The 12,504-nt window shown below is 31.5% G+C and overlaps 1 protein-coding gene across 1 annotated transcript; it reads right to left on the bottom strand.

Annotated features, from left to right (window-relative positions):
• Window positions 1-4,577: 4,577 nt before the first annotated feature.
• On the bottom strand, window positions 4,578-10,484 carry LOC145329906 (uncharacterized). Its single transcript, XM_080174357.1, has 6 exons — window positions 10,353-10,484; window positions 9,783-9,880; window positions 8,912-9,001; window positions 8,516-8,619; window positions 6,128-6,706; window positions 4,578-5,857 (listed from the first exon to the last, which is right to left on the bottom strand). Exons 2-6 carry the CDS (start codon window positions 9,877-9,879, stop codon window positions 5,594-5,596), a joined length of 1,134 nt encoding a protein of 377 aa, XP_080030483.1. The 5' UTR covers window position 9,880; window positions 10,353-10,484; the 3' UTR covers window positions 4,578-5,593.
• Window positions 10,485-12,504: the final 2,020 nt, after the last annotated feature.

Raw genomic sequence — 12,504 nt, 5'->3', positions numbered from 1 at the left:
CACACACACACACACACACACACAAACACACATACACACAAGCAAAAGTTGTTTTGAGAAGAAAAAAAAATGCTGTGTACTTGTAATTTGACCTATTTTAACATCTTTTCATTTGAAAATAAATTCTAATAGGATAACAAAAATTTTATTATTTTAACACATAGTAGTTAAATGTTGGATATAATATATGATTTACTTTTTATTGCTACTAGAGCCTTCGCCCATATAGGCAATTAAAAAAAAATTTAATTAAAAAAATTGAAGCTACCCCAGTTTCAATTTATAAATTTTCGAGGGAAAAGAATGGGTGGGGGGTATTTTTTGTTTTTGGGAGGGTTGTGGGTGTCCCTTCCCCCAAGAAAATAGCCTAAAACCACCACAGGACCAGTAGTTATATTCCCTGTAGAGTAGAATCTGATCGGTTCGGTGGTTATTGAGTTCTTAAGGGACGAACGGACAGACATCATTCTACTTTGTATTATAGATGTTTCATGTTTGTCTACAAGTTAGCATATCACTGAAATTTAATAAAAGTATCCAAAGCTTTAAAGTCAACCAATATATGAGAGACTGTATTTAGAAGGCATTGGGTTCCAGCATTATTTGCAGTCCAATGTCTCCTTCCTCCCTGAATTACCCCCCAATCAAAAACGCCTCTAAATGTATTGACTATATCAAAATGTCTTTTATGGATAAAAATCTATAATGTATTATGTATGACTTAGTTTAATATTGTTTTAAATAATTGATTTCTAAAAATTGAGTAATGACGCTCGTATTATCTACGTAAGTTCATGTTTTACGAGTAAAAACAATGCATATTACACTTCAGGGCTAAAGAGAAATAGATTTTTATTCTACAAAATTACAATTTGCTTTATATTAAACATCTGTAACATTTCTTTTCGTTTTTCACATTCACATGCGTTTCACGATTTCACGGGTTTTTTGTGGCTTCGACTGCAGCTTTATCAGAGCTGCTTGGATGATTGTAGCTGTAGTTGCATCTTATTAAAAACCGCGAGCCTGAGATGGCTATTGGTTTGTTGTGGCTGAAATGAATTTTGGTGGCTGTGGCTTATAGGGTGGCTTTAGTGGCTGCGGCTTATAGGGTGGCTTTAGTGGCTGGCAGGCTTCTGTTAACAGTATGATTAAAATTTTCTTAGTAAGAATTCCCAAAAGATAATAAAAAAATCATAATTATAGAGTAGCTATGCTATTTTATAATGCTAATATTTGCATTAACAAACTTATAAATAAGATATAATATAACTTTATCTATTCAATTATACTCATCCCTTTTGCTCTTTGTTAACAGTGTCTATCTTAAGCTAAATTTGGCCGACGACAAAAAATGAGAAAAAAATCATGGATCGTTGAAAATGACAAAATACTTTCAAGGAATTTCTTATTTTTAAAAGCGAAGCTTTTCTATAATTAGAGTCGGTCCGTACGTCCGTCCGTCCGTACGTCCGTCCGTCCGAGATAGATAGCTTTTATTTGTTAATTTAGGCATGTTAGAATTGTCCTATCGATTTCAAACTTTGCATGATGATTCCTGTAGTAGTTGGGTACGATTTAGAAAGCGTAGCAACTCTATAATCATTACCAGAATGTCCGTACGTCCATTTTAAACATGTTGATTTTTCTACTTTTTTAACAACAAATTTTCAAGTGTTTTAATTATCCGTTTGATCTGATTTTTGGTATATTGATTCCTGGGACAACAAAGAACAATATTATAAGCGAAGCAACTCTATAATCAAGTCCAAAAATGTAAGTATGTCCATAAACATTATCCTGTTTTTAAGCAGTTTTTCAACAAATTTACCTACAATTTTGATTCGACATTTATACATTTATGTTCCGATTTTTCAGTTCAGATACTATACAAGTGTTAATGTCCGTTTGTCCTACCGTTTCAGTGCTTCGCTTTTATGGATGTTGTCATCCTTGTTTTTTATGTTTTCTATAATGATTTCCTATAAGAGTAGCAGGATGCCTATATGTTTGTTTATTTAAAAATGTCATATATGGCTTAACTGATTGTAATGTCTTGGAAATCTTTGTATATCCAAACTTTTCCCCAAATAATTGTAATTGTAATTTTGCTCATTATAAAACAAGGTTGCATATCAATTCAACGTTAATTGCCTATAAAGATCCCTGGATTAATTTAGATTTTCAAGTATTGAACCGAAGGCATTGCTAATGAAGCCATCGAGCCAGAATTTGTAGTTTAAGCTGCAGTCAAGCTTTGGCCGATACTTGGTGCTAAATAACTTTTTTTACATTAGAAATAGCACATTGTATACACAAATTAAATAGATTTAGCGTGCCTGCCTGTGTCGGGTTCGAGTTTGACCCACACTGCGTCATACTATAGAGACGTTAAAAATGATGCCCACCACTGCTATGTCCGGCAGTAATAGTTAAGCATTGTAGAACATTAGTTGGCAAAATATAAATCATTTGGATTTAAATTTTTTAATTAATTTCATTAAGATTTCTTCTAATAACACTATGATGACGTATTTTCTTAACTTGAAATAAACTTACTTTTATTTGGACATATATTGCTTTTGCGGCTTAAACAAAACATTGTCAGTTTAAACACATAAAAATAAATTTACTATTTTGATATTTTACTTTTTAATTTATAAAGTTTATAAACTGAACATGTAACTGCTATGCCAGATGAGTGACATTGTCAGTAACAGTAATGACAATGCTTTAGCCCCTATAAAGGCTCAAGTTAAGTATTCCATATAAAGGTCGTGCAATCAAATAAGAGAGGCATAGTCTAGATAAACTACTGTCCCATTGAGTAAACGACTGCACTATTTTTAGTTGTTATTGTCAGAGGAGGTTGTTATTGCTTCACCAGTATTCATTCTTTTCTCCAGACTTTTGGGGGCATATAACTAGAGTGTAGTCTTACATTTTCAATAATTTATCGGTATTATAACAAATCTACTACTAGAAACCTAAACAGTCAAGCAGAAAGGCAAGTTTGATGAAAAAATCTAAATATTCTTGTTTTCGTCTAAACAATCTTTTTAAACTGCAAATAATTTTTTTACATTAAAAATATATTTGATTTAAAGTGATATCATCTTTATATAACGAAAAAGGAAATTCAAATATGCTTTCCAGTGTGGCTTCGAAACCGATACATATTCGCTGGATTAGAACCAGTTCTCATTCGCATTAAAATATAATGTAAAGCATCATATTAAATGAAATTTTTTAGGAATATAAAAAAAATTAATACCAGTTTTTTTTTGTAGTCCGGGCCTTTGTCCAATTAAGGCAAACCAAACTGGTTTTAATATCTTTTAATTTCTAATTTTCATATTGAAAATTGTCTGCAATATGATGCTATACATGATTTTTCAGTATGGCTGAGATCTGTTTCTAATTTAGTGGTTTATAATCGGTTTCAAAGCCATAGTTTTTTTATTTTAATATCCACGAAAAAGCTGACTATAATACAATGCGATAAAAAAAACTATTATTATTTCATCTATTCTGACAGGGAATGGAATTGTGGGCAATGAGTAAGGGCATTTTGGGTAGGTGTTCAAATTTCCGAAAAAAAAGCTTCAGAATGACAGACTGACTGGCAGGGCTAGGCCTCAGACATTGATATACATTAAATTAAAGTTTATTTTAGTTAACATTAGTTTGTTATACAACACTACAAACTTACCTGAATGTCTTATAAAAGAGCTCATAATTAAACTTAACTGGGATTTAAACAACATATTTAACATTTTCTTTTTTTCAGCTTACAATTAATGTTTCACAATATATACTATTCTTTCTAATTAATAATTAAGCAGTTCATATTATCTGAGGTGGGTTGAATTCACAGACGTCCAAGCTTTATTAGAGAGAGAAAAAATTAATTGGTAAATTGTAATTACTTGGGTATTATAATGACATCCTTGTTAAAATGTTAAAGATGCGTAGATATCTTAGATTTTTAGATTTTAATCACAGACAAACTTATACAAAATAAGACAACAATTACAAAATGAAATGTTATAACTACTTATTTATATCATCTAGCCTAGCCTAGCCTATGAGGATGGGATATACCACAAGATCCTATTTTGGTGCACATCTAAACCTTGCTTAATAATGGTTAAATCATAAAAGCCCTTCAGACAACCAACCTATTGATTACACGTCAATTGTCAGGAAGTTCTAACTGCTGTGCTTAGTAACAAGTTACGCCTGTTTTCGGCAAAGACATTCCCCCTTTCTTTCACTATTAATGTCAGAGTAGTAGGAATGTCTTAAGTTATGACGAGGTGTTGGGCCGAGATTCGAATTTATCGCGAGTATTTCTATATTATCTAGTCTATGTTAAAACGCATATAAACACTTTTTGTATTAAAGAAATGTATATTTGTAAGAGTTAGTCATTGAGTCATAACGATACTTATAGAAATGCTACTGATGAATTAATAATATACTACTTTAAGTTTGAAATAAAATAAAAGGTTTGGTGATTAAATAAAACATATACATAAATTTTTCAATAATTTTTACATTAAAAAAGATGTTAATAAATATGAAAACAATTTATTAATCAAAAAGAATTTAATACTAATTATAATTTATCAACAAGAGATTAAAGGGCGAATAAGGTTAAAAATGATATTAACTCAAAAAACGTGCCATTTCATAGATTATAAATAACTTAAAGATATTGACATATTCAATTGTATAAGTCTGTTTATAGCCTAAAACCTGGATACCTCGACATAATTTTATTTTAAACTTAAGAAAAATAGTGAAAAAAAATTCTTATAATGGTTAAAAAAACGATCTTGTTGTCAATTACACTAATTATATGTCCAGTTGACCACTAAAATTGCAATATCTACTTCTTAAGTATTTTTTAAAATTTTTAAATTTGGCACAGATATTCTATAAGTATAGAATTGCACCTAAATTTTGAGCCCATATTATATTCAACTTATATTCAACATATCTTCTTTGCATAAAAAAATAATATTAACATTAAAATAATAACTTTGCTTAGATATAAATAAAAATAAAAAACAGCAGCGACTAACCCTTAAATTTAAACCTGTTTGAATTTCTTGACATTTTTTTGAAAAGATGAATTGCAATATTTGGGCCGGTTCAGACTTTTAGCTGATTTTAAAATCGTAAAAAAGTTTATTACCCTGAGGCTTACAGGCGGCTGACGCGCGGCTGCCGAGCCTTGACAATTTTTTCAAAAAAGAAAATATTTTAGCTGTCAAACTATCACAACAATAAGAATATAACAAATATGTAAAAAGAGATTCATCAACACGGTAATTCTAAAATTTCAGGGTAAAAAGTAATCTGAAAATTAATAATAATACTAGGAACAAATAATATTAAACAAAATAAATTATGATGCTTTAAAAGTGAATGAATCTGTCGAGAAAAGAAACTTGGAAGTAAAATAGTTGTTACTAGATGTAACATTTAAAACAAAAATTTATGTTAAATTTTGTTCATCCTAGTTTTAATATATTTTTCAGTATATTCCTATCAATTCGTATTCTAGATTCTGATCCTTGTGGAACTAAGGCCCCAGATCTTGATTGTAGGACAGAACAGTGACAAGCTCATTGCTGGCACAATACCTGAGCTTGCAGCCCGGCACCCTGGATAGGTAGTACACAAAATAACTTCCACAGTTGGTCATCTTGGCAGCGTTTTCCCAAGCACAGTCATTACCATTGTAGCTGAAGCAGACCCGTCCATCAACCTCATCGCCGGTGTTGTATGGAAGAGGACCTTTGTACCAGCCTCCGGCATCTGTACCGCATGTTTGGGACTCAGGTGCCTGGGAGCAAGAATTTATACTTAAAGTAAAATAAGATTGCACATGATTTTTAAAAATGCCATCAGTTACGCTGTTTTAGGATAAGTTGTGTTAATAAAGGTTAATTCATAATTTTGTTAGAATAGCTAATTATGATTATGATTAAGACCTTCCATGGACTAAAGACCTAAGGTTAGTTTAGGATTACAATTATGTAAGTGTGCACTCTAGATGGAACAAAATCTTTAAAACTAATAAAGATATAGAACTTTTAGTAGATAATCCTTGTGCCTGAGTTGGAATATTGAAGCCAGCCGGAGCTTGAAACCTGTAAAATCCGGGTCCTTTCCAATCCACTGTGGTGTTAAAGCTGAGGGAATCACATCTAACTATGGAGTCAGTATAAGTGTGAAATCTTGTTGCATCATCAAGTACTGTGTAATTAAAGCATTGAACGGGTAATTTAAAAGGTTCTTCAGTTGTAATTGTTTCTGTATCAGTATTAGTAGTTGCTGCATTTGTAGTTGTAGTGGAAGAAGTAGTAGTTATATTAGTAGTAGGGGTTGTAGTCGTAGTTGTAGTTGTATCTGTAGTTGTTGTAGACAATTCTGAAGTTGTTGGCAGGTTTTCTGTTGTAGCCAGAGTGGGAGTTGGAGTTGTTGAAGAGCTTGAAGGTTCTTCAGTTGTAATTGTTTCTGTATCAGTATTAGTAGTTGTATCTGTAGTTGTATCTGTAGTTGTATCTGTAGTTGTTGTTGACAATTCTGAAGTTGTTGGCAGGTTTTCTGTTGTAGCCAGGGTGGGAGTTGGAGTTGTTGAAGAGCTTGAAGAAGGAGTTTCAGAGGTAGTTGAAGGTTCAGTGATTGGAATCTAGAATAGTTATTTCTCGCATCATATTATAAACAGCTTTCCGAAGATATAAAATGTATAATTATAAAATCAAAACCAGTTTATTTTTAGCCCCGACATGTGAAGGCATGGGCTAAAAAAATAGTTTTAATCTTATGATTGTACATTTTTATATTCAAAGAAAACTGGATATAATACGATGCTATACATTGTCTTTTCATATGGATGAGAACCTGTTATAATCCACCGGATATTAACCAGTTTAGAATGAATACGAGAAAATAGCTATACCTAATATTGTAAACACATTTTACCATAAGACATTATTTTAAAAAATCATACATTCAAGAGAAAAAAAGGGGTAAAACAGTACATACATACATTTATTCTGTCATTAGTAAGTTTTGATTGAATCATGATTGGATTGTACAAAGTAGCATTCATCAAACCATTATTATAATATTTAGCCTGTATTTAAGGCTATTGTATGTACTAAGAGATCTCGCTGACATATGAGCTTCTTGTAGGTAATTGGAAGGTGTTTTTCATTAAACTAAAATGGGGGGGGGGGGGGTAGATTGTGGGTCGAACTTACTTTCTGAATTTAATGTGTATATAAGGGTCTCTTCACTAGTGGCCAAGCCATTGAAAATTAATGATGAAATAGAGAATATAATAACTATATTTCCATCATGTGTCCACATATCTTTCTCTTGATTAAAAAAGTATTAACTATAAAATATTTTTCTTAATTCACTCAATTGAATTTAATCAATGTCTGCAATCTTAAATCCCATTAGAGCAAGTAATTCAAGTTGAGCTACTCTATAAATCATATGTCTCATTCCATTGCATGGTATTAATCAAATGTTTTTCTAATTAGTGTAATGAATTTTCTTAGTTGCTGCTTGTTATTATAATAATTTAATGAACTTTTTTTCTGTGTTAATTTGTCAGATAACCAAATTTTAGGACGAACTTATATTTTTCATAACAAAAAAAATACTTTTTCTGACCATCGCCGAAAAACGGCAAATAACGGAAACCACCATTTTCGGCGGTTATGGCGGTAAAACGACGGTTGGCGGCGCCAATTAATATTTTTATCTGTTTATAATCACAATAAAAGACTACATACAAAAATTGGCTGGTCTAGAGCTGTTTTAAAATTCGGCAACTGGCAGCTTAAAAACGGTCATGACCTACTATTCACAGAAGATCATTATTGCTCAAGGATTTTAAAAAAAAATATAGGTCTCTAGCTGTAATAGAAGCCACGATATTCATCATGTATGTCTATAGTATAAGCCGGACAAAAAATCGTTCATAAAATAGGTCAGGGAGTGGTCAAACAGTGAAATGGTCATAACACCACTTTTCTCAGATGTTCATTGATATCTAAGTATTCACAAAAAAAAAAATTAGGTCTCTACCTTATACACAAAAGTCAAAATGTACAAATTAAGATTTATTTAGATTTTTTTCTAATTTTGGTGCTACCTAACCGACTTTGACCGGACACCACGACCGACACAGACCAGATATCCTTATAAGATCAACTCTTGCCAACGTATAATTACCAAGCTTTAAATGTCATGAAGTCAAAGCTCTCTATCTTACCTACAAAAAAAATAACATTGAAAAAAACTAGATCTGTAAGGGTTAAAAATTAGCTGAAAGTCTAAACTTGACCCGAATATGAAATTTCTCTTTTCTGCAAAAAAGAATTCACAGCATCTAAATGGGCTTACATTTGAGACTTCGCTTCTTATGGGTGTTATTTACTTGATCATTTTGTCATAATGCATCAATATTTTTATGATTTATTACCTTGTAGATGAATTGATTTTCAGTATCTTTATAACCGCCAGTGTCAACAAAGTCCTCACAATATTCCACAAGCTTCGTACACTTGTTTTCGTTTTCTGGCCACCCTAGGCAAAATATAAATTTTCCATAAATTGATGTACTGTACATAACTAATGATGATACACAAAATTATCCCTTCTGTAAATTACAATTAGTGGTTAAAACGTTTTGACACTCAACTTAACGAACCAGCCAATAAGAATTCAATAAAAGTCCCAAAGTTGTTGGGCTGTAGAATAACAAAACGTTGTATAACGTTTTTGAGACTAGTGTGATAAACAGTCCAATGTCTCCTCCCTCCTTGGAAGACACACGTTCTCTATTTTATTGCAAGTTGGGATGGAGCTATTAAATTACCTGGAAATTCATAATCAGTACAGGCAAAGTAGAGCTTCACACAATCTTCAAACTTTGTCGGGGGGATTTCTGCGCTGTACCATGGCCAACCTTAAACAGTATATATATTTAGATTTGGAACATATCTATACTTAAAATATCTAGAATAGTTTAACCTTTGGTACTGAGCTTTTATATAAATTTCGTTTATTTGAAGTAGATAAAGCATATATCAAAATAAAATATTTTTTATAAGCCTTCCTTTAGTCAAATTAAATAGACTACGTAGGTTTTTTTCCAGGAAACATTAATAAATCACAAAATATGACATTTGTCTTCTTAAAATAATGTTTTATTGGCTTAGTCACTGGTTAATATCCGTAGGATTAGAACTAGTTCTCAGCCGTACTAAAATATCATGTATAGCATCGTAATACAGATAATTTTCTACGAATACTAAAATAAAAAAAAATAAAAGTTTAATTTTTCATTTTAATATCCGCGGAAAGCTGTCTATAATAGGTAACGATAATAGTTATTTCTTTTATCGTATTAGAAACCGCTTTCCGCGGATATAGAATGTACAATTATTAGATTAAAACCAGTTTTTTTAGCCCCGAGGTGCCGAAGGCACGGGCTAAAAATATGGTTTTAATCTTATGATTGTACATTTCTTTATTCGTAGAAAGCGGTTTATAATACGATGCTAGACATAGTTTTTTCGCATTGATGAGAACCAGTTCCTGTCCACCGGATTCGAATGAATACGAGAAAAAAACATTATTTTTTTTTAATCTGGCATGGATGAAACAAATACTGTTTAATAACCAAGTAAATTAGTAGCTGCACTTCAACAAACTAAATTTTCAAAAAAAGAAATAAGAAAACTTACGTCTTTCATTGATCTTCTTAATACTTTCTGCATTGGAGTAAAAAATGGCTGAACTTCCAAATATTAAAAAGAACCAAACTTTGTTAACAATCATCATCCTAAAGTACAAAAAAAATATTTTTTTTTGTGTGTTTTTGTTTCAAGTTGATATGGTATATTTTAGAAATGACATGCTAATGATAAAAAAATGTCCTACAGGGTTAGGGTATCACAGGTATATGACCAGCAGAAATATGATGCTCTGAATAAGGGGTAAGGCATAAGGGTAAAAAAAACCTCCTTTTATTATTTAAAAAGCATATTATACGTGGATATTGTGAAAAGGGAATGTTTTCATTAATTTGGGTTGCTTATATAGCCCTCATATATATAAGTCAATATGTTCCTCCATGGTCAGGGGAGGGGATGGGGTAAAGTCATGAGGGGGGTGGGGTTGGTTAATATTGTTATATTAGTCAGCTGAAAGAAACATTTTATGAGGATATGTGAGCATCTCTCACAATATACACAATTGAAAAGTGCCTATTTTGATATAAGATTGAATAATAAAAATAGATATATGCAAATAACCTGCAAGAAATTTGCAAGATGTGGTTAAGAATAAGTCCACTGAGAAACTGAGGAGAAGTTTGTCACAAGAAGAATCTGATTATTCTGCTCACTCAGTCAAATTATCCTTCCCTCACAGACATGTTTCATTTTAATGAAGGTGCTACAAAAAATACTAACAAAAGATAGAGCTACACACAATCACACACACATCCAACCAGAGAGGGAGGTGCTGTTGGACTGAGAATTCAAATTATATTGGTACCCAAAGTTTTATAAATAAATACTCACATTTGTAAGAAAACTTTGGGTCCTTTATTTTGTATCTTGATTGATTAGTTCAAACTCGTTGCATTTAAACTTTGAAAACCTAATTTTGTTCTGTTGAAAGGATATTTTTGGGGATATACATTAATTTATCTCCATTGTTTTATCACTTAGGATCTTTGATGACATGCCTAAAACATGTAATAGATGTTCACTGGAAATCTTCATAACAAAAATAATCCGTCTATTTTGAATAGTGCCTTGAATGCTACATTTCCCCAAATAATTTCAGACTAACAGGCAGACACACAGACAAATCGAATTATAGAAGAGTTTTGGTACTAAAAGTTAAACTAAATAACTAAAATAACCCTTTATGGTTCCACTAGCGGCAGCGCCCCTAGTATCTAGGGACTCTATACTCGAAAGGATATAGAAGAGCAGAAAAAATAACCTAAAACCATTCCCAGAATATTTTTTTATAAAAATAAAATAGACTAAAACCATTACAGGCTCTATAAAAGCTTCACTGTAAAGGAGGACCATATCGGTTAAGCGTTTAGCAAGATCCTTCTCTATAGACCAAAAAAGGTTACCACCTTATATAATAGGTTAATAAATATATTCAATTTGAATTTTATCCATTTTGTAGCACTTTTTGTTACTTAAGATAATTTTTAAAGATAAAACCCCAAGTCTCGCTATATTAACTTGCATCAATTTAAAAACAATTAGAGCATGCCTTTTTTGCAATTTTTAGTATTGATGCTTTTCCATAATTAGTCAGTGTTTTCTTTAAATCACAAGGTTGATGGTTAACTTTTTAATTGTAGCTGAAATGACCCAATAATGTAAATTCCTTAAGAAATACTAACATATTATTGGATGATCATTTTTTATGTAGTTTTATGATTGGTTCGTTCATTTTATCGGTAAAATTATAAATTCGCAATTACATGGTTGTGGCCTCTACAGGGTAACTATTGAATTGAAAGGTACAGTTGTCAACCCAACCCCTTGTATACATGATCTATGTAGGTCTTGAAATCATAACTGTGCATGGTAATGAATTTCTTCTGTTTGTGGCCAAGACATTCCTCCTTCTCTCACTATTGAGGTCGCGCATCAAACGTAGAAGCAATAGGTAAAATTTTTAACGGCTTTGGCCATGTTGTGGATTAGGCCGAGATTCGAATCTATCATCTTCCCAGCGACTAGCGGATGCGTATTATGCTACCTTAGTGGGTTAATAAACTACTATCAAAACAGTCTTGCAACTAAATTTTCAATCTGCGATAAAGCATTTTATGTAATATTTGCTCTAAATACAATTTACCTATTAATGAGCTAACTTTTGGTGCTGCGCTTTCCATGTGTCTGTTTGTCCTGATAAGGTAATAATAATCAATCAGACCATGTCATTAATATCGCCAATCTACCTGTCACTCATTCCAAAGTGTTAAATGATAATCATGATTCATGATGCACTGTAAAAAAATTCTGTTTTTAAAATAAATTTGTATATATTTATATATATTATTATATATAATATTCTGTTTTTCAATCTTAAAAGAAAAAGAAAACCCCGACTCCCCCCTCCCCCTACCGACTCTAACGGTTGATAAACCTTTTTTTTCAAACTTGAAAAAAAAATAAACAGGTGAATTTTGAATGATAAAACTTTATAATAACATTTGACAAATTTGTTCTTGTGTCACTAAATCCCACGTAAAAGAATTTTTTTGCATGAATTAACATTTGAGCATATTGCAAAAAAGATCAGTTATATCTAAAAAAAACAGATTCAAGTGAAAATTGGCGGGAAATTGTAACTAAAACTAGTTTTCAGTGTGGTCTCAATTTAGGAATAAACATCTTTACAATACATAATTCAAGACAGTGGGAT

Source organism: Acartia tonsa, chromosome 10 (assembly GCF_053477335.1).
Source record: "Acartia tonsa isolate MP-2025a chromosome 10, ASM5347733v1, whole genome shotgun sequence".
In the NCBI taxonomy this organism is placed as follows: Eukaryota; Metazoa; Arthropoda; class Copepoda; order Calanoida; family Acartiidae; genus Acartia; species Acartia tonsa.
The sequence above is the reverse complement of the archived record's forward strand: the minus strand, read 5'-3'. Positions and strand labels throughout refer to the sequence as shown.